Genomic DNA, 20995 nt, shown 5'->3' on the forward strand with positions numbered 1-20995 from the left:
TCCTCCTTACACTTTTCTATCATCACATCATGCGTCAGTCCAGCTCCTAACATTAAATCGACTGCTCTATCCTCTTATATGTTAAAGTCAAGTGCAACAAACACAGAAGTACTTATTGTCCTGTAATCTGTTCCTCACTCTGTCAGTCTGCAGATGTCAAGGGGGTAAATTGCTCCAAGCAAAAAGAGAGGGGTGGGGGGCTTGGTGGGGGTGAGGTCACTGCAGGGGAGGGGTGAAGTTTGACAGTCGCTCACAGTTGGCACTGATGATCCAGGATGCTTTGGGGCAGACGGGGGGGGAGAGGGGCAGAGAGAGCGAGGCAGAGGTAGAGAGGGTGAACTTCTATCGGAAGGAGGACGAAGGAACCGCAGATCCTTTCCCTCCTTGCGTTTCACCTTCAGGAAAAACAAAACAAAACTAAGGATATGAAAAGAACATGAAAGAAAGAAATCGTCATTAAACGCACTACGAAGTTCTCTCTTCCCTCTCTTCCTCCATCTCGCACCTCTCTCAATTTAATCTTAAATCCACTCCAATTTCCCCCGAGGGTCTCAATTCTCTCTTTTCCTGTAAGTATTCTCTTTCATTCTCTTGCTTTTATTCTCTCGGTGTTTTTCAGTTCCTTCTTGTGACTCAGCACCCTGCTGTGAAACAATGCCTGTGCCAGACGTGAAATCTCAATCAATTGCTTGTTATTTGATTGCATTAATGAACGAGAGGCCTTCTTTTGGACTCTTTAGGCTGTAAATAAGTGAAGTGTGTGCATTTATCGGATTGGGAATAGGGAGAGCTCTGCGGTGATTTAGTATGCATAACCTCAGCTATTCCAGAGTGTGTGTGTGGTTTTGTTTGTGTGTGTGTTTGTAGAGTCCCTTCAAACAGGCTTCCTTTGGGTGTTTTGTGGCTGGCCAGTTCAAATCAATATTGTTAATAGGTTGTGTGTGTGTGTGCACTAATGCAGCTCATGTAGATTCCCAGCTCTCTCTCTATTTCAGAGTCAGCTCATCTTCTTTTTAGCGGAAGGCACATTTTTGGTCTGCCGTCCCCGGCTCCATGCTGTAGGTGTTGCGAGTTCGTGTTTGTCCGTCGCAATCAGTGTCCTCCAGCCCTGACGTCCAAGTATCTGCTGGGGTTTCTGTTTCCCTCGCTCACGTGAACTTGACTTTTTCTCCTAGTCTTCTTCGTCTGGCTCCTTGCCCTGTCTCTCTCTAAAAGCCTCCCGTCTGTTTAATTCTCTGTGTCGTTAGTTCTGTCTCTGTGGGTGGGCCTTGTGACTCTCTGTGTGATTATGACAGGCTGTCTATAGGGAGGCCTGCTGTTGCCAGAGCGGCTAACCATAAAGTTCAGTCTGCCTGTAGGTCTGAGAAGCTTTTCGTCTCTATTTCCTCCTCAATGTATCTTCGCTATGCTTTGTGTGCCTCTATCAATATTGGTTTATGTCTATCAGTGGATTAACAAGCATCTGTCTCCCTCTCTCCTCTGCTTCCTCCGCTCTTCTGCATTCCCAACAGCGAGAGACAGAAGGAACGGAGTCCATTCCTCCTGGTAGGGTGACACCAGGAATTTCCTCTTTCTCTCTGCTCCACTTCCTCTCTCTCGTGCCCCCAGCGTCTCCCCCCTCCACCATGACACTGCTGGCCTCCGAGAGGTCGCTTCTCATCCGGAACAAGTTCCGCTCAGGTGAGGATTTGAGCTCATGCCAATTAAAGGAGAGAAGGACTCATTTTCCCACAACAATGGCTTTTCATCTCAGGCGCACATGCATGATCATCAATATTTTGAGTTGAAATGTTTGCAAAGATTATTGGCTAGTCAGTCACACTGTTGATCATGTGATCAATCCAGCGAAGGTTATTGATCATGGCGAATGGATTTAGTGATTGCTCCCTACAGACAAACATATGGAGATGTCTTGAACAGAAGTAAATCCGCTGACCCTGAGGATAAAGATCTCTGAATGTTACTGTCTGACACTTCAATCAGGAAACGGCTGGTTTGTTGTCCTTATGGAAAAAAACCTGACTGTGGGTCTTTACCAGAAAAGTCCTCATTATTTGAAGGTTCTGAAAACCAGATTTCAAATCTATGTCTTATAATAATTCATGTCCAAATGACAAACAATCAGACCTTACCTATAAAAAACCCCTCAGAGTTACAATTATTATTATAATTATTATTATGTTAAAAATGTAACAGTGAAAAGCTCAGCTAAGCTGCTTCACCATGATGGTGAGTGTGGTTTGATCAGATTTGAATGACAGTTGTAAAGCAGCAAAAGCAAACGACCCCACAATTATCCTCAGAATTGCTAAAGTAGGAAGAGGTGCACAAAACCTTTTGTCTGACTCTCGTCCACATCAAATCAGCCATTAAGGGTTTGCACAAAAGCAGAAATCCCAAACGTAAAATAGGCACAAATGGCCTGAGTTTAAAGGAGAATGATGTCTTCATGCATTCCTACCAAAATGTAAATATCATTGTCAGTGATAGGTGTGATAATAACCTAACTGTGAACCGTTCAGGAGGCAGCCAGCAGTCTGTGACAAACAGCATTAGGCAACCCTTCCCAAGCTACACGATGCTAGTTTCCCCAACAAGTTGCAGCGGCTGCTGCTGAGTTCCCACGCAGCTGTCGTAAACGGCTGGCAAAATAGAACGGCGAGAAAATGACACAGACAGTCCCCTAGGTGTGCAAACACCTGCTGGAAAACGTGATTCTATAAGCAGCTGCTCTGTTAGAAAGTGTACATACACATAACTGAGCTGGAGGAATATATTTTATCTACCACTATATCCAACTTGTTGATCTCTTTGTCAGCCAGCATTATGATTGCACTTAATTCAAACTTGCACATATTGGATGATGACATCCAACTGAAGAAAATAACAGTGATTATTTATAGCTTGTGGCAACTTAAAACAAAGTACCTGATAACTCTTTGTCTTTGTTTTTCACAGCTTTAAAGCTGTCGGCTCTTCATCTGGAGCATCTCTGCAGAAATTTGTAAAGATTTTAATAGAATTGCTGAGTTTTTGGTGCAAAAAGGGAAAATGTATTAGATTATATTTATTTGGACCTTCGGGAACAGTTAAACTACCGTAACACTGCTTCCCTATCCTGTTTTAAACCCAGGGGACTGATACGTAAGGCTGCTTTAAATACAGATCTTGAAAACTTTTAAACTTTAAAGTTAGAAAGGCAGGAAAGAGCAGGAAGAGTATAGTTAGCAGCATAAATGAGAGTGATGTGAGGAGGAGGGCACGCATGAGAGGCTTGTGGAGAGAACGGGACAGCTGAAGGGGGGGATGGGACCAACAGAAATAGACATACTGAGAGATAAATAGTTATTGCCCTCAACCCCCCCCGAGCAGTCCTCTCCTACCCTCCCCTTGTCAGGTCTCTCAGGTCTCAATGCTTACTGAAACGTATCATGCGAGGCGGAGGGTGGGGACTTTGTGTCACGGGCACAGCCCTTCCTTGCTTCACCTGTTTGTGTGTGTATGTTGATATGTGCGTGCCAGCATTCAAGGAGATATATAATCTACAAGCACTGCAAAGTCATGGGGTAACATGAGTTTGAAGGCCATATCATTTAACAGTGAGCGTGCTGTGTAGCATTGCTTAACTCCGAGCTTCCTACGTCAGTCTGATTTCTTATTCCAGATATGTAATTTTGCCTTCAATGAAATGAAACTAATGTACTGTTCCATCAGTGTAATACTTAATCATTTTCTTGGTAACACAGCTCAATCTTGTCTTTCAGTCCTGCAGCTGAGGATTCAGAACCGAAGGCTGAGTGAAATCAATGCAGACTCAGGTTAGTCTACGTGTATCATTAACATTGTGATTGATCCATGTACACTATGACTGCAGGGTGCATTTCATATTAATGATCTTCAAGTCACTTCTTTTCAGTGGAAGGCGATTGCTCATTGATTTGCCCAGTTTTTTAATTTTTTTTTTTTAGATTTTACTATACTGACCTTTTCGTTTTTTGTAACAGCAAAATGGTTGGATTAATGCTGAATTTATTTATATATTAAAAACCTTTTTTTGTACATGAATCTAGAAAACTTATTATTATTTTTTTTTTAGGTATTTCTTAGCCTTTAGACAAACTGGTGACCTGACCTGGCTGTAACCTGCCTTTCACCTCATTATGGTTAGGCTAGGCTCGAGCCCTCCCCTTGGATAAGTAATTAATCAGATGAATGGGTTTGGTTTTCTAAAGCCTGGAAACACAGTTAAAAGGAGGTGTGAGTTCCCACTCATGCCTTTTAAATTACAATATATTGAAGGTACTTTAGTTTTTTGCTCCTTCACTTTTAATGTTGTTGTATTTTATCTAGATGAATAATTCCAGCATTACCCAAAAAATGGATAAAATAAGAAAATAAGAGTATTTTTTAATACCATAAACAAAATAAAAAAAATATACCAGCTACTTTACTAAATACACCTTCACGTAAATACTAGTACTGGGTTGAAATGGTCAGCAACAATACTCGGGTAGTCTGTGGGATTTAAACAATGCTCTGTTGCTATTTAGCTCAAAAGTGTGCCAAGAAAATGTCCACCACACCATTACACTACCACCAGCAGTCTGAACCACTGATACGAGTCAGGATGGATCCATACTTTCATGTTGTTTATGCCAAGTTCTGATCCTATCATCTGAATGTGGCAGCAGAAATTGAGACCCAGAGAACTGCCACTCACTGGATCGTTTCTCCTTTTCAGACCAGTATCTGTAAACTATAGAGATGGTTGTGCAGTAAAATCCCAGCAGATCAGCAGTTTCTGAAAAACTCACACCTGCTCATCAAGGACTTCCTCATTCTGATGCTCAGTTTGAACTTACAAAGGAAGCTCATAAGCATTTAGTAGCTGCCATGCCATTAGATCATTAAATATTTGCATTAGCATGCAGCTGAGTATGTGTACCTAAAAAAGTGGCTGGTGAATGTAGATATTACTCCATATGTAAAAGCACATTTTTATTTTTACTTTAAAAAGTCTATTGCTGTCAGTAGATATGCACTTTATTAGAAAGGGGAAAAGTTCACACGCAATTAAGACACGAGGATAAATATATAAAGCTGGAACAATCAACAATCATTATCTGAAGATGTGAGCATAAATAAATTGTGTCATGCACAGAATTCAAAGTGCCGAGTGCAGAAATGTATTAAAAAGCAGACAAAAACAATCCCCATCCGACAGGCAGGCACCTTGCTTCACTTCCCTCCTGGCTGCAGGTTACTCTGTTTTTGATGCCTGCCAACACAAAAGAGTGTCTGAGATGCTTCATGCTGTAACTTGGAAGGATCATTTGAAAGCTGACGCTGCTTTGTTGATGCACCCCATCACCTGAGTTTCTATTCTTCTAGGCTACTGTTCTCTGAAATAGTCTAATATGAGAGTTTGGATGTTTGGATTAAGAAAAACAAATGATCTTTTTTTTTTTTTTAAACTCTGCTTTGTCACATTTCATCTTTAACTGCATGTCTGTCTGATTGGAACAGGGCTGAAATCCACATGTCCGCCTCAAAAAGCTGAGAAAGACCAGAGTGAAGCTCTGGTGAGTTGAATACTGTCTTTTAAAAAAAAACAAAAACATATATACAGCAGCAGGACATTCTCACACTTCACATCAAACACTGATTTTGAAGCACCCAACACATTTGAACCCTCTAAATATCTTTATGAATCTTGGTTGGTGATTATATTAGTAAGAGTCCAAATGTCAGGTTACTGCTGTGAAATCATAAGAAATATAATTCATGATTAAGTCTCTTCTCACCTAAAGAAAACTAATTTGCACTAGTTTCAATAGAAAATCTCCCAACACCTTCCAACAATCCTGGTGTAATAATATGTCATAAGGGTGCACTGACAATAAAGTTTTATTCAACTTTCCTCTCGGCCTTGGCTGTTGGTTTGACCCACTGTTTCCTGATGCAGCGTCTAACTGATGACGGTGCCACTCAGAAGTTGCCTCCTGGTGGTCTGAACGCTGAAACTGCACAAGGTGATACCATGCCCACAGTAATGTTGCTGTCTCCTCCTTGCTTTGCTCCCAGCGTAGCTCACTGTAACACACTTCCCCTCCTGTCCATTTCTCTCTGTCTGCGTTATATCATATCTGTGCTGTTCTCCGCTCCCTGTCGTACAGTAGTAGTAGTAGTGCAAAGATGTGAAGTGTGTAAATCTCACAAAGGGCTTTGTGTTTCATCAGCTGTCAGAGAGATTGAAATGTGACCTTGTAGCACACTGTAACGCTGCTTCACATGCAGCCGGTAGGACATATCAGGGATTGACAGCACGTGATAAACCTGTCAATCCAGGAATCAGAGTCATCATTTTCAGCTATTACTGACATCTCCCTCTCTCATCATGCCACTCACCTCCTTCTCCTCTAACCTGCCTTTTAATTTTAAAGTACTATGATTATAGCATCTGGCTTTTCAAAATGTCTAATTTCCTTAATAGTCCTTCTGTGACATTTTAAAAATGTGTGATTGCGCGTGTATGTGCGTGTGTGTTGCGTTCCTTTCCAAGGGAATACATTTCCCCATGGGCAGCAGTGTTTACTTGTTTTTGATGCCTCTGCTGCTTTGAATCGGGACTGATCGCCTGTGGCAAAGCTGTTGTGCACGCTCACATTGCATATGTTCTGAAATCCTGTTGCTTCTCTTTCTCCTATCTTGCCTCTTTCTACTGATCTCCCATCTGTCCCGTTCTCCTCTGCACCATCCCTCCCACTTTCTCCCACCCGTAGAGCGGACTGCGTGTGGGGCCCACAGGCAGAAGAAAGCTCGCCAGGCGCAGGACCTCACTGAGAGGATCCAGCGCCCGCCTGGACCTGTGGAGCAGCAGCTCGAACGCACGCCGCCCCTGGAGAACGGTGAGTCAACACGCATCTGCATGAACCACTGCACACTTTTCCCCCCCCCCAGCCTTGTCTTTTGACCTTACTTCCATTTGCTTTTCATTTCCTCAGGTCCTGCCTCCCTCCCTCTGACTGCTGATGTCTTCGAAGATGACATCTCCTCCTCATCCTCACCCACGGAGCAGCACAGCACTCACCAATCACCAGCTTTTTCTTCATTGCCGAGGCTCTCAGGTGACCAATTACTGAGCGACTGCTCGGCTCTGGTCCCGACCCTTAACCACGGTCCCTGTCATGCTCAGGTGAGGGAATGGCACTGAGTATATAGTTTTAATAAAAACACACATATTTTGGATAAAATGTCTAATATGAGCTCTCAGTTATAACCACGGACAAACATATTAAAGCATATATTCAGTAACTGTTGAGTTTATAAATAGCTTCATATGTCAGCTCTAATAATCTGATACTCTGCCTTCAGCCTGGTTTGGCAGTGCTCCCGGGAACCGAGGGCATCAGACAACCTATGAGCGTAAAGCTGAGTGACTCAAACTCCATGGCAATGACTGGGAGGCCGACTGGGATGTATCTGACCTCTCAGACCACACCCCTGCTGCCAAAGGTAAGCTGGGGTTAATGCATGCTCCTCCACATACAAGCCCCGCTGCTTTAAGCTACATGAAAACAAAGAAGAAAAGCCGTGCACATCTTGGTGCTGAAAAAGGACGGTTTGTGGAAAAGTAACATTTTTGAACTTCTGAGTTGCTGTCTTAAATTCTTAAATTATCACAAGCCACAAAACAAAATGCACGACATAGCATGATAAAAAAAAAAAACCCTCATTTTTAAAATCTTATGCAATTCATGCATCTCCAACAGTTTGTACTCCATAAAGGACACATGCTGAGCAACTGTCATGGACGCTTTCCTTTTTTTCTTCTATTTTCTGTTTTCGGTTGCTCTCATTCACAGCAGATCATCTGTTTCCATTCCTTCCAATCTTCTGCATCTTTGTCTGCATCTCCTTCTGTCACGCCAACCACCTGCGTGTCCTCTCTCATCCATAAACCTCTCTGCCTCTGCCTTTTTCCTACTCACCCAGCTCCTCCAGCTTTCCCAACATTCCTCCGACAGTGTACCCAGTATCTCCCCTCTGAAAGTGTCCAGACCAACTTAATCTCACCTCTTGTGCTTTGTCCTTGAACCATCCAAACTAAGCTGTCCCTCTGATGTACTCACTTTTTAAAATCCTGTCCATCTTTGTCACTCCAAATGCAAATCTCAGGACTTTTAATTCACCCGCCTCTGGCTACACCTCATATGTAACAGCTGGTCTCACGAGCATCTTGCAAACTTTCACTCTTGCTGGTACACTTCGAGCTGTCATATATACCACAGATCTTTACTGTATGTGGGAATGGATGTAATAAAACATCCACAGAGAGGGGGAGACATAAACTGCATCATTGTCAAAACATTAACCCTTCTCTACGCCTTTGACCCTAAAAGTCTAAATCATGGACCTTGACCTCAGACCAGTTTCATAATTGAATAACCTGGGTCATGTCGCTAATATTGCTACTTTGCATGTAATACTCTCTGCTTATATTGTTTCTCTTTTGTGTTCTTTATTTTTTACTTATAGTCCACTTTTAAAATTTCTAACAATGATACATAAGTGTAAAAAACACGTACCTTCTGCATGCTCTGAAAAGATAAGTGTAAAAATGTGCATTTTGCTACATAGAGCTAACAAAAATCCTACGTGGGTGCTATTTGGTGAGTTGATTATTTTCTGTTTGTCATATGTAAAATTTTCATCTAGGAAACAGTGTTTACGTCTTACGCCTGTGTGTATGTGCTTGCTGTAGTGGTACTCACAGCAGGTGTACAACATGAGAGATAAAAGACGAATGTAGAGGTCTTTAACCTAACAGGATGGTCACTCCTGTGTTTTTGTTTTTTTTCAGAAACAATGCTCTGCTGTAAACTGCTCTGCATTCATTAATGTCAATTTGCACTTCTGGGGGACCTCAGTGTTTGCCCCAGAGGTTAACGCATTCACACATGAGCAGCTTGGTTATATGTCGGAGCCTGCGCATGCTGTCATCTGGGGGATTTGTGAGGCATTTATGCATTTCATGTAGCTTTTCTTGTAGCGTGCAGCTAATGATGTCATATGTGAAATGATTCGTTTGGTTTTTTGTTTTTTTTAGTCTCATATGGTTTATAGTGTTCTTGAAATAACTCACAAGTTTTCTAAATGTGTCTTTATAGACAGCTCGGCCTCCCAACAACCCCTGCACCTCAACTCTGCCTCACTCCCTTAACTTCACCCATCTCCCCCGCCCACGGAAACCGCGGGACACCAAGCCCAAAATGAGGAAACTCAAATATCATCAGTACATTCCTCCAGACCAGAGAGGAGGGGCTGGGACAGGAGGTACCAATATAATTGGTTTACTTAAAGAGCAACACTCATTCGTCAGATCAAGGTTTGCTCAGGTGATAAAGTGATTGAGTTTAGCCAGAATATTTACGTATTTTCAGGGGTGGGAGCCAAACAGAAGAGCCCTAACCCTACCCAGTCTTTAGACCCAGCCTATTCTGATCTTCTGAAACAGCAGCAGGTCTTCCTTCAGCTTCAAATCCTCCAGAACCAGCAGCAGCAGCAGCAGCAGCAACAACCACAAGAACAGATCACTGTTGTACCCAGGTACACAAACAGATTAATGGGTGATACAGTGTCAGGTATTTTATTATGATCCTACTCAGCTGATCTTTACTTGAGTTCATGCTCCTGTCGTTCTTTTAGTGGGGAATCTGGTGATCTGAAGTCTTCGGGAGCCATACCACAGAATCCCCAACCTGTTCCTGCCACAACCAACCACACCCCTACTGACACAAACCCTCCATCGAAGCCTGAGCTTCTCCCTGCTAATCTGGTTGATTTAACAGTAAGAAACCATGAACCATGTTTCTCAGAGAACAGAGACGCTGAAATGGCTTAAAATGTTTGAGAAATGATCCACAAATAAAGGACACCAAGTACCTACACTAGTATCTTTCCAACAGTAGCCTCCATTTCTTCTTCCTCAGGTGTCAGAGTTACGGCAGCAGCTGCGTAAGCGCGGCCTTCCTGTCTCCGGCACAAAGCCTGCCCTATTGCAGCGTCTTCGTCCTTTCCAGCTTCCCAGTGCTTGCCTCACCCCGGCTCCCCTCTGTCAGCTGGGTACCAGCCCAGAGCCACTCACCCCCTGCCCCTCATTGCCATCCAGCCAGAGTCCTGGCTCCAGCTCCAGCTCTGGGCTAGACTCGCCCAGCAGCAGCCCGAACCAGCAGCTTTATATCCAGGATAGGGCAATTCCTAATGGGATTCTCAGCAGCGCTCCAAATAGAGTTCCAAATGGAATTCTAAACACTGTCCCAAATGGTTTCACAAATGCTGCATCAGTCAGTTTGGCGGGGGAACCGTGCAGTCTCACCAACACGGTCTTCTTAGCTCCTGCCAGCACTGCCTCGGGAACTCCAAGTCCCAGTCTTCCCATGTCATCCTCCTCACCCCTACAGTGTGGGACTCCCTGGAGAACTGAGAAGGAGCAGCAGCAACAGCAGCAGGAGCTGAGTGTGGAGCTAGAGATGAGGGAGAGAATAAGGAGCAGGCCCAGAGACCGCTCCACATGTTCTGGCAATGAGGTGAGGACAGACAGACTCAGATTTCTGGTGTGACAGATGTTGATACGAGAAATGATCGTTTAATGATGTGACTGCTTTATAAAAATCTTTTTCCACCAGTCTTGTGGAGGATCCCTCCATCCGTTCCTGCAACAGGATCCGGGATGCTCTAAAGGGAAGCAAGAAACAGGTGCACACGCAGAGGTGTTGTTTACACAGGTAAACATACAAAACAGAGCACACACGTCCTGGATAAATGGATATAAATTATTCTGCACAGTGGCACACTAAACAGCCTTCCATCTAGGAGCATTTCTCAAACATGCAAACATGCGCATACGCCACCTGTCAAACAATTTATCTCTTCTTTCTAATCAGGTGTTTTGCTGCCAGCCCTGTGATGCAATTGGCAATGACTTTGAACTGCCAGTGCAGATTACAGCAAGTCCTATTCAGACCTTACCCTCTGTTCGCAGCTTGGAGGAAGAGCTACAGGAGGCTATCCAGAAAGCACAGGTCAGGAGTCTTTGGATGAACAGGAGATCACAAGGAGTATCTTTTGTTCTGTGAAATGAAGTATTTCTCTTTTCTTTGGCAAACAGATGGACCCTCGGCAGTCCATTGATGACATTCTAGATGAGCCTATTACTTCTGTCGGTGAGTCTCACACAATTAATAAAGAATTCCTTTTGACTAACACTCGTATTGCTTTCATCGTCTAATTCTTTGTACTGGCTCTCTTTCAGACTCCGTCAACGTGTCTGACCATAAATCTCCTGCCCACTCAGCCCGTTCTCCTTCCCCTCTTCAAAATGATCAGTCCCAGGCTTCCCAGCAGCACCACAAGGACGACAACTCCCTGCTTTCACCTCTTTGCTCCTCTCTCTTGTTGGAGCTTCCTCCATCCCCTGCTGTAATAAACCCGAGCCAGGTAGTCCCACTTCCTCCTCCACCGCCCATCTGTACCTCCCCATTGCCATCCACCAGGAGGTCACGGAAACGACGGGCTCCAACACCGTTCGACGCTGCTGACTGGCTTGAAACACTGTCATCCGGCCTCCGCCCTCTGACCCCCCCAGCAGCTCCCTTTGTCGAGCCAGACTTGAGCCTGGATTCAGATCTAAATGTCAATCGAGTGCTGGACCTGATGATAGAGCAGTGGTGAGGACTTGTGAGGAGTGATCGCTCGTTATTTGTCAGTTCAGCTGTAAAAGTCACCGGCTCCACGCAATGTCGAGAGCTGGATTCATTGCAGCGATCGGATCCAGCAGCTTTGACGGGACAATGAGAACACAAACACATGTGCACACTTGCACCCTATGCACACTCGTAGTGTTGTTTAAAAGCACTTAGGCTCAGCCAGAAATGGCAAACAAGCCACACATCTGTGGTTTGACACACTCCACAGCACAATGTTTGCAGTGCAAAACAAAAGAAAACCTGGTGGCATATTAATTTAAACATGCTTCCTGGCTGTGCTGGGAGAATGTCGTTTCTGACTTATCTCCAAAACCCGTTGTCGGATTGGGTTGAGTGTGGCCCCTGGTGTTGACTCAGTCATTGAGTCCTAGCCATTCATAAAGCCCATTCAGAGTGTGTAAAAGCCAGGCAGAGCGCACAGCTTGTGTGTGGCTCCAGACCTTAACCCCGATGCCAGACACACAGTCGGCATGCAGGGGGAGAAAGCTGGCAGAAGCCACACACAGGAAGTGTGTGTACATGCTTGTGTGAAAGTGGGATCTGTGTGTGTGTGTGTGTATATGTGTGCCTTCCATATGACTGACTGTGCGAGTGCACACATGGCTGCTCTTGGCTGTATGTGTCCACATACAATGCTTCCAGGTGTATTTATCAGCATCCGAGCCAAAGCACTTGTAGTTATTTGTTTGTTTGCGATTAAGCGTGCCTGCTTGTGTGTGGCATGACTGATCTGTGAGAGGATACATGTGAAAAACACAGAAGAGAGGCCGCGGATTTACAGTAAGTGTCCACTTCCTAAAGCAGACATTTAATTGTGGTCCCTCTGCCAGCGGGCAGTAACTCCAGTGTAGTTATCCTGTGTAATCATCAGAACAACCACATTACCTTGTTCAAGCCGCCATCCTCCAGGAGAGCAATCAGGAAGCCACCCCCAAAATAGTCCCCGTACAAATGCACCAATCAGCCGAGTGAGACTTTCCTCATCACTTTGCAAAAACAGGTGGTCATTTTGTTCCCTGATTAACCCCCAACAGTGTCTGGCCTGCTCTTCGGTGCTTATCCTGCTACTAGCAAAAGCCAGATTTAGCACAATTTATAACCCAACACCAAGGCCACACCTGTTCACTTACTGCAAATGAATTCCTCCAATTTATTGCTAAGAATATTAAATGTTTGGTGCATATTTCAATATACAAATGGACCATTAATATTAAGAGAAAATGTATTGTAGCGTTAGCACAAAATACTGTGTTTTAGGAATGAAACATATCACGCGACCAGGTGAGCCTGTCAGTCGGAGCCAATACGCACATTTTCTTACGGGTGACAGTAATTTTGGCTCAAACTTCTACACGATTTACTGGTCGTGCAGTAGTGGGTACATTATTTGTTTGCATAATACACTTTCAGTGAGTTACGTCCATTCTCAACCCCACTTACCATAATGATATTAATGAAAAAAAAATCTGACAGAGGTTAGCTGCCATTAACCTCTGCTGTACCAGATGAATGCAATTCAGATACACGATCCCATCTACATAAATTTATTCTAGGCCCTTAATTGGTTGCATGTCCCATCAATCACTTTGGAGAGCTCTGATTGTCTAATTCCTGTCTAGAGCATTTCGATTATTTGATAAATAACCCAGAGTTCTTCTTTTATGTTATCATTATATCTGAAAAACGCATTTGTTCCCTTCAATGAAAGTGAAGCAGTGAGTGCAATTTGATTCATGTAGAGGGCACAGAAACTCGAACTCTAACTTCATACTACTGTACGTTCTTGTCTTGTTGTTTCTATGTAGGCAATGTGTTGTTGTGGCCCGTCTTCCTGTTATTGTAGTGATAAAGCCAGCCACAGTGAGTTATTGGGATAAGATAATCTGTGCATCGGCAAACCTTCAGCTCAGTGCAACAGCTTTATGCTGAAGCAGTTCTTGTACAGCTTTCAGCACAGAGACTATGAAAATGCAGCTAAATGTGGATGGATGGCTATGATAATCATAGCGATCAATAAGCATTGCCTGCTGCAAAGAAAAAAAAAAGAAAAAAGAAACGAAAAAATAGATTGGCAGGAGAGTAAGATGCTACCTCCTGTGACTTCCTCCGCTTTAGGGCTGACAACAGTCTTTTCCCTGTTTCTTATTTACTTCCGATCGTTGGTGCAGACTTTCCTGAAACACCCCAGAGACTGTTGACTAATTTAATTAAGCCAAGGTTTAATAATTCTGTTTTAAACTGAGTTAAAAACGTTGACTGAAAGCACTGGAGTGTTTCAGGTAACTGTGGTTTAGTTGCTGCTAAAATGCCTTATTCTGAAAATGTGAGACTAAACAAAATGTTTTTGCTTGTACGTCTATTTGTAACTTATTTGTGCAAATGTTTCTCTCCACAATGTATTTAAAAGCATTACAAAAATTAAAGTCTTAATAGATTTACTATATGCCTCCTCTTTCTTTCATCCCTGGACAGGAAGTTAAGCGATGTAGCACACTGAGAGAATTAACAAATGGATGAAGAAAGAACTACTGATCACTCCTTCATTTCACAAGAGACTGTCCCAAATTACGTCTTATCAAATATTGATGACCACAAAGTAAATTAAATATTCATTTGTGCCAATATGCGTCTTAAATATCCATGAAACCTCACTAACACCCACATAGTTCCATAGTTAATCTTCAAAATGGCACAGTATTATAATCCTGAAGAACAATAATACGCTTTCAAATGAAAAGCTGTAGAAGTGATAACGTATGATCTCCGATTACTGATCAGCACGACAGCGATATTATATAGAAAGTATAAAAATGAGGATCAGTCTCTTCATTCATAGACAGACAGGAATACAACACACAATTTCTTTGGCCCAGCTCTTTAAAGCTGCATATGCTGATAAGTTTAACCCTACCGCAGACAGGCCACAAAGAGAAGAAAGAAGATGAGACAATCTACTCTCTGTTTGACTTATCCACCCAGGGGTGAGAGTGTGTTTTCACAGGGGTAATACTCCAAAGCTGTGACCAGGGTGTAATGAGGGATTCGCTGTAATGGCCCCTCTAGCCGTTCCACATCACTTCCTCCTCGTTCCTCCCTTGCAATAACTGCTTCCTGCATGATTTCATGGAAATTAAAGGGAGAAAGGTGTGTTTCATATGTAAAGCAGGTAGCTGTTGCCGAGACGTGTGGATTCTCTTGCTCCCACCATCTCTCCCTCTCTCTTCCTTACCCCCTTATTTCTCGTCTCCTGGGTCGGGGCTGGGTAGGCTTTGATCACTGGCAGAGGGTCGCTATGGTTTGATTTCTGTTGTGCTCCTCTGAGAGTTTTGCTCTGCTATTATAAACCATGTGAGAGAAGACAGGGGGCAGCTACTTTAGCCTGTATATCACTGAGCGAATCGTAATCATGCATACAATATAAGGCAGAACGAGGGCATGCTACCAGATAAAGCAATACATGAGATGTAAAATCAATCAAATCTTTTTACTGAGTGAGCTGTGTGGTTACAAGAGACTTATTAAAGCTGTGCAACAACATAAAGTCCTTCTTCCAATCCCTGGCATCATGTAGATGCCATAAAAAAAATCCCCTTAACCTACAATAACTGCCACAAGGCAGCAGAAATAAAATAACACTGATATGTTATCACCTTTATAGGCTATCTAAACCTGCCAATATATACATCCAATAAATTTCTGGTGAATGTAAGTCTAATATTTACATGCATATTAGCTGATAAAGGATGCACAGTGCTCAGTACAATGGTCACAGCGTATGTTTGCAGCAGGTAGTTGTTGCATGCCATATACCTCATTAAAAACCACTACATGAACTCCAGTAATATTAGAACATCTAAGAAGGTTACTGGGTTTGAATCTGATGGCTGGTCAGGATGTATTTGGACTTGTTCTCTCAGGGTTCTCCAAATAGATGCATGTAGGGAAACTGGTGATTCTAAACTGGACGTAGGTATGGGTGTGCCTGTCTCTCTGTGACCCCCACCCCACCCTCTTCTCACCATGACCCTGAACTGGTTGAGAAAGTGGGTTATTAAATGTCTGACACAACCAAAAGCACGACGGCAAGATCTCGCATTAGATCAGTGCAAGCAACACACGGGATGCATATTTTATTGGTGCAGTCCTTTCAACAAATTAAAGACATGGTACAACAGTATAATTACGTTAAACCTCTAAACATAGTGGCTTTGAAACACATGATTTACAACAATTAAAACAGCCTGGAACAACTAAAGGAACAGAAACAGATTCCTGGTTTTAGGCTTTGATGTACAGCTTCATCTAAGCCGCCTGGTGTAAAGAATGTTTTCTTTTTCTCTCTCAGACTGCTTCTACAAGTGCATCGAACGAAAATAAAAACATCTGAATGTATCATTTCCTCATGGGATAAAAAAAACAAAAAAAAACATGGGAATTTGGTGAAACCACTACAGAAATCTTGTTTTCTGTTGCAAAAACCAGTGAATTATTACTGCTGCTCTGCCCCGAGGAGGAGATATTTGAAAAATTCAGATGTTGTTCTCTTGTGCTGTTCTCTCTGTCATTAGAAGGTACAAATAATGGTTGAGGGAGGGGACGGTCAGATATCACTATCTTGCCACATAATTATAATATTTGTCTAAATTGCAATTTGTATAATTAGTATTATTCATAAAAGAGGAAGGACCGAGAGAAGATGTGGGTCGATTCGTGGTGATAAGCTGCCTCTGCGAACAGGCTGCTGTTGAGGAATGATTATTCTTCTTGTGTTCAGAATAACTAATTTCCTTGTAGTTCTCTGTTGAACTGTATCTAACTGGTTCATTTACACCTCCTCATGAAATTTGTTATCTCACAGTACAGCCGACCAATATGGAACATGCCCTTCAGCATTGCTAATCATAAAATTACGGCTGTGGGAATTTTACCTTCACACTGCTGCCTGACTGCTAATGCATATGACCGTGTTTCTGTGCTAAAATATTGCTAAAGGGACATGCATATGATATTTCAAAAGACATGGCAGGATGCGGTGTTATCCTCTGAAGGAAGGATGCCCCGAGACTGTTTAAAGTAGCCCGCATCTGTGTCTGTAACCCGAGGCTTCTGCAGCTTTCCAGCACTACCACACATCAAACTGCAGGGCTGGTTAAGCTGAGCAGAGCTGCTGCTCGTCTTTGTTTAAAACTGTGTGAGATGGGGAAGGCTAATTGGACTAATTAGCACCAAAACAAGGCTTGACGGAACAGTCTTTCTGTACCACAGATGTTGTGCCTCTTTTTAGTTTAAAAAAAGATGCAGGAAGAAAAGAGGCTCACTTTCAAGGCTAAGCCGGTGTGCCATTTTTAAGCCCTGTGCTGTTACAACAACGCTGGGAAGGCAGTTTTTGATGTACCGATGCTTAAAACTGACCCTTGGCACGATAGCGGGAGCCTCGGGAACTCCAGCCGAGTTTCTTGACAGACCCGGTTGAGCCTCTCTAACCCCTGTGGAATGCAAGCTTTGCCAAATTCACACCTTTCTTGTGTGAACTGTCTGGTCTTACAGTTACCCTAAAAATGTTTGAAGTTCCCAACTGCAGTCCCAACACCCCGAGGCTTCATGAAGACTCAGAAAACTGCAGCGCTCTGCCTCAACACAGAGACAAAAACAGTGAAGTCTTGCAACTTCTAACACCTTGAATTCCATAAACAGTCAGTGTGTTTTGCGGAACTGTGCTCAGGATCAGATGAAGAACATGAGAAACATCTGAAGATTTTGTGCCTCATTTGCATCTTTCGCCACTGCAGAGTTTCATATTATCCTCATAAAGTGACTCCACAGTGCAGCTTATGTCGTCTTTACCAACACAAAAGTAACCCAGAGGCTTTTTTGCTAAATCTCCCTATCTTGAAAGTCTTACAAGATTGCTGGAAGGTTTATGGGATAGTCTATTTTTAATTATAGTAGTTTATACTAGTATTAAGACTTAGAAGCTTTTGTGGATTTAAATATGTTCATCTGTAAAAAAGAAAAAAAAAGAAAAAAGAAAGAAAAAAGAAAAACAGAGGCTCATTTCAGTGTTTACAGGGTCATAAAAAACTACATTTACAGAATAACCAGTTCAATCTGATAAAAATGCATAAAAAGTTTGCTCCAAAATAAGCTTTTCAAAAGCTTCTTCTCCTTGAAAGTCCAACCAACCTGCTTTTGCAGAACTCTTACAGAGATTTCAAGGTTTTAAAAGTCTTTGAGTGCCACAACTTTCTTGTATAATGTGCAATATCTCCTACAGTAGGAGTACTTTGTAAAAAATAGTCCAATGCAGCAGTTTACAGGTTTAACACAACATGTTGATATCTGTGCCTTTTTATTTCACCAAAATATCTTTATCTTTGTGCCACTGACTGAACAATATGGGAAACATTTACCAGAGATTTTGGTCCACACTGACATTGGGTGGGTGTTTAGTTCTTAACAAGCAAGGCCTTCTGTCAAGCAGCAATGCAGTGCTAAATTCACTAATCACACTACAGTAACTAATCTAACTCATCATTCTAACCAATCATTTGCACTATGCGGGAGAACAACAAATAAATGCATAGAACAGAAAAAACTTGCTCTTTTTCTGTGCTTGTGGAAAAATACGAATATTAGGCCTGCTTGCTGTTTTCTTGCACCAAAGGACGAGAAGGTGACGGTAAAGGGCGAGCTGCACCTTACCCACATACAACTGCTGCTAACACATCAGCTCTCTGCAATCAACCGCAAAGATAACGTGCTAACACAAGGCTAGCAGCTAACAAACCTGAACCCAGGGTAAATGAGTTTGAATATTGACCACAGCCGAGAGAAGCAGCCAGAACTTGAGCTTCAACAGGTAAGAAAGAAAAAGCACTGAGGCGTGGGAGCGTTGTGGCCTCCATTTCTACCTGTTTGTCCAGCAGAATCATCGCTGTGACCTTTTTTTGTGCAGTGTTTATTACGATAGAGATCTGCTTACACTGTTAGCTGGTTATTATGTAACAAAGCATCTCAGGTCACGTGGCCAAGTAGCACAAGTAGTCTAACATTAGTGTAATTAATTACTTTCTCCAGGGAGTAATTAAATGACGTAATTCATTGCGGCAGCAATGAGTAATACATCACTTTTGGTGTAACATTTGAGGCAGCATTCAAGCACAGTTGGTTAATCAAGTCTTCTTATTTTCTGTGTTTTTGGTTTTTAAAAAGGTCATTAAAGAACCTTTTTTGGATACATAAACTAATTACTGTAGCAAAAACCAAAGCTTGATAGACATTCTCATTTGAAAGCACTCAATAGGTGTCACATGTACCACCTTGTTAAATACTGTGAAGGTAATCACTACTTAAAATTACTTATACCGGTCACTTAAACTACAAGTATAACTTTTAACCACCAATTGTTACTCCCTTGTTTTACTGTACCTAAATATTAAATATCATTAGGAACTGAAAATTAAATCCTAAATTCAGAAAATCTACACGGTGAATGTGAGAAATGGCACACCACCGGTGCAGTAATGCCTTTTAAATCTTGCCAAGAAGCCCACATCTCTTCAGTGAATAGGATGGAGAAGATTGAATATCATACTGTATTGTGGTTCTGGGACAGCGTAAAGCTCACGAGAAGAAAGGCTTCGCAGCTCGGCTGTGTTTGTGTTAATGGCCATCTTTAGCATCCAGGTATGAAGCAAGTTCTGTAAAACCAGAAGAAACTACAGGTGATTTTGTTTCCTAAGCAAAAGCTAAAGTATGCAAACAGGTTCTGACATTTTAAAAAAAAATCTTATTTTAGCAGCTTTGACATGAAAAAAAAAATTAAATTATTATCTCTGCACAAATTACCACCTTAGTACTGCATCTCATCACAAGTGATTTTCAGCTTCACTTCAGTGTTAAGGTCCTTCCTGTCAAGTTGCTCTGCATAACAATTATGCTAATTTTAGAAACCCGGTCATGAGTGTCAGTTTGGTCCAAATTGAAATCCAAATTTAATCGTGCACTTTTTTTTAAAATCTTCATAATGAAGAGCAAAGAAATATCTGTAAAGTCAGATAAAAAGAAATCACATCAAGGAGCATTCAGAACCAATTTTTCCTTGTCAGTGTGTATGTGACTGAGTTTAACTGTGTGTGATGAGCTAGATCTCAGTGAATCTGAGAAGGTGTGACACTTGCCAAGTAATGCAGTCATTAAAATCTCTTCCAGCTGTTCATGAAAATGTACACTGACTGCACACTTTATTACAACTTGATAGTCTTGGACCCCGTTTTGCCTTTAGAGCTACCTTAACTCTTCGTGGCACAGATTCAACAATGAGCTGGAAACATTCCTCAGAGATTTTGGTCCATGTTGACATGATAGGATCACGCATGCTGCAGATTTGTAAGCTGCACATCCATGATTGTAATTTTTCCATTTCACCATACTAAGGGAGGCTGTGGAGTTTGAACAATGTTTAGTTGAATCTGTGTGGATGTTAGCCTCAGTTTCCTGTTCTTAGCTGAAATGAGTGGCATCAAGTTTTTATGTGTTGTGTCTTCAGAGAAGCTCTTCTGCATACCTTGGTCGTAGTGAGTAGTTATTTGAGTTACTTCCTATCAACTACAGGGGGATCACACTCCTCAGCCTCCCTGGGAAAGTCTATGCCAGGGTGCTGGAAAGGAGAGTTCGTCCGTTAGTCGAACCTCGGATACAGGAGGAACAATGCGGTTTTCGTCCTGGTCGCGGAACACTGGACCAGCTCTTTATCCTCTCGAGGATACTTGAGGGTGCATGGGAGTTTGCCCAACCAGTCTACATGTGTTTTGTGGACTTGGAGAAGGCATTTGACCGTGTCCCTCGGGGTGTCCTGTGGGAGGTGTTGCGGGAGTATGGGGTGTCTGGCCCACTGCTACGGGCCATTCGATCCCTATACAACCGTTGTAAGAGTTTGGTTCGCATTGCCGGCAATAAGTCGGACTTGTTTCCGGTGGGTGATGGGCTCCGCCAGGGCTGCCCTTTATCACCGATTCTGTTCATAATTTTTATGGACAGGATTTCTAGGCGCAGCCAAGTGGCGGAGGGCTTCCACTGGTGGCCTCAGAATCTCATCTCTGCTTTTTATGGATGATGTGGTTCTGATGGCTTCATCGGTGGGGGCCTCCAGCTCGCACTGGAACGGTTCGCAGCCGAGTGTGAAGCAGCGGAATGAGGATCAGCACCTCCAAATCTGAGGCCATGGT

The 20995-nt window shown here is 42.7% G+C and overlaps 1 protein-coding gene across 1 annotated transcript; it reads left to right on the plus strand.

The window, feature by feature from the left end:
- The first annotated feature begins 365 nt into the window (after positions 1-365).
- si:dkeyp-69b9.3 (myocardin) lies at positions 366-14169 on the plus strand. Its single transcript, XM_031744146.2, has 16 exons — positions 366-569; positions 1512-1680; positions 3765-3818; positions 5527-5582; positions 5966-6032; positions 6783-6908; positions 7005-7195; positions 7375-7515; positions 9171-9336; positions 9444-9609; positions 9709-9850; positions 9993-10589; positions 10689-10787; positions 10947-11084; positions 11171-11225; positions 11315-14169. The coding sequence occupies exons 2-16, from the start codon at positions 1626-1628 to the stop codon at positions 11731-11733; spliced, it is 2472 nt and encodes an 823-aa protein (XP_031600006.2). The 5' UTR covers positions 366-569; positions 1512-1625; the 3' UTR covers positions 11734-14169.
- Positions 14170-20995: the final 6826 nt, after the last annotated feature.

Source organism: Oreochromis aureus, linkage group 11 (assembly GCF_013358895.1).
Source record: "Oreochromis aureus strain Israel breed Guangdong linkage group 11, ZZ_aureus, whole genome shotgun sequence".
NCBI lineage: Eukaryota > Metazoa > Chordata > Actinopteri > Cichliformes > Cichlidae > Oreochromis > Oreochromis aureus.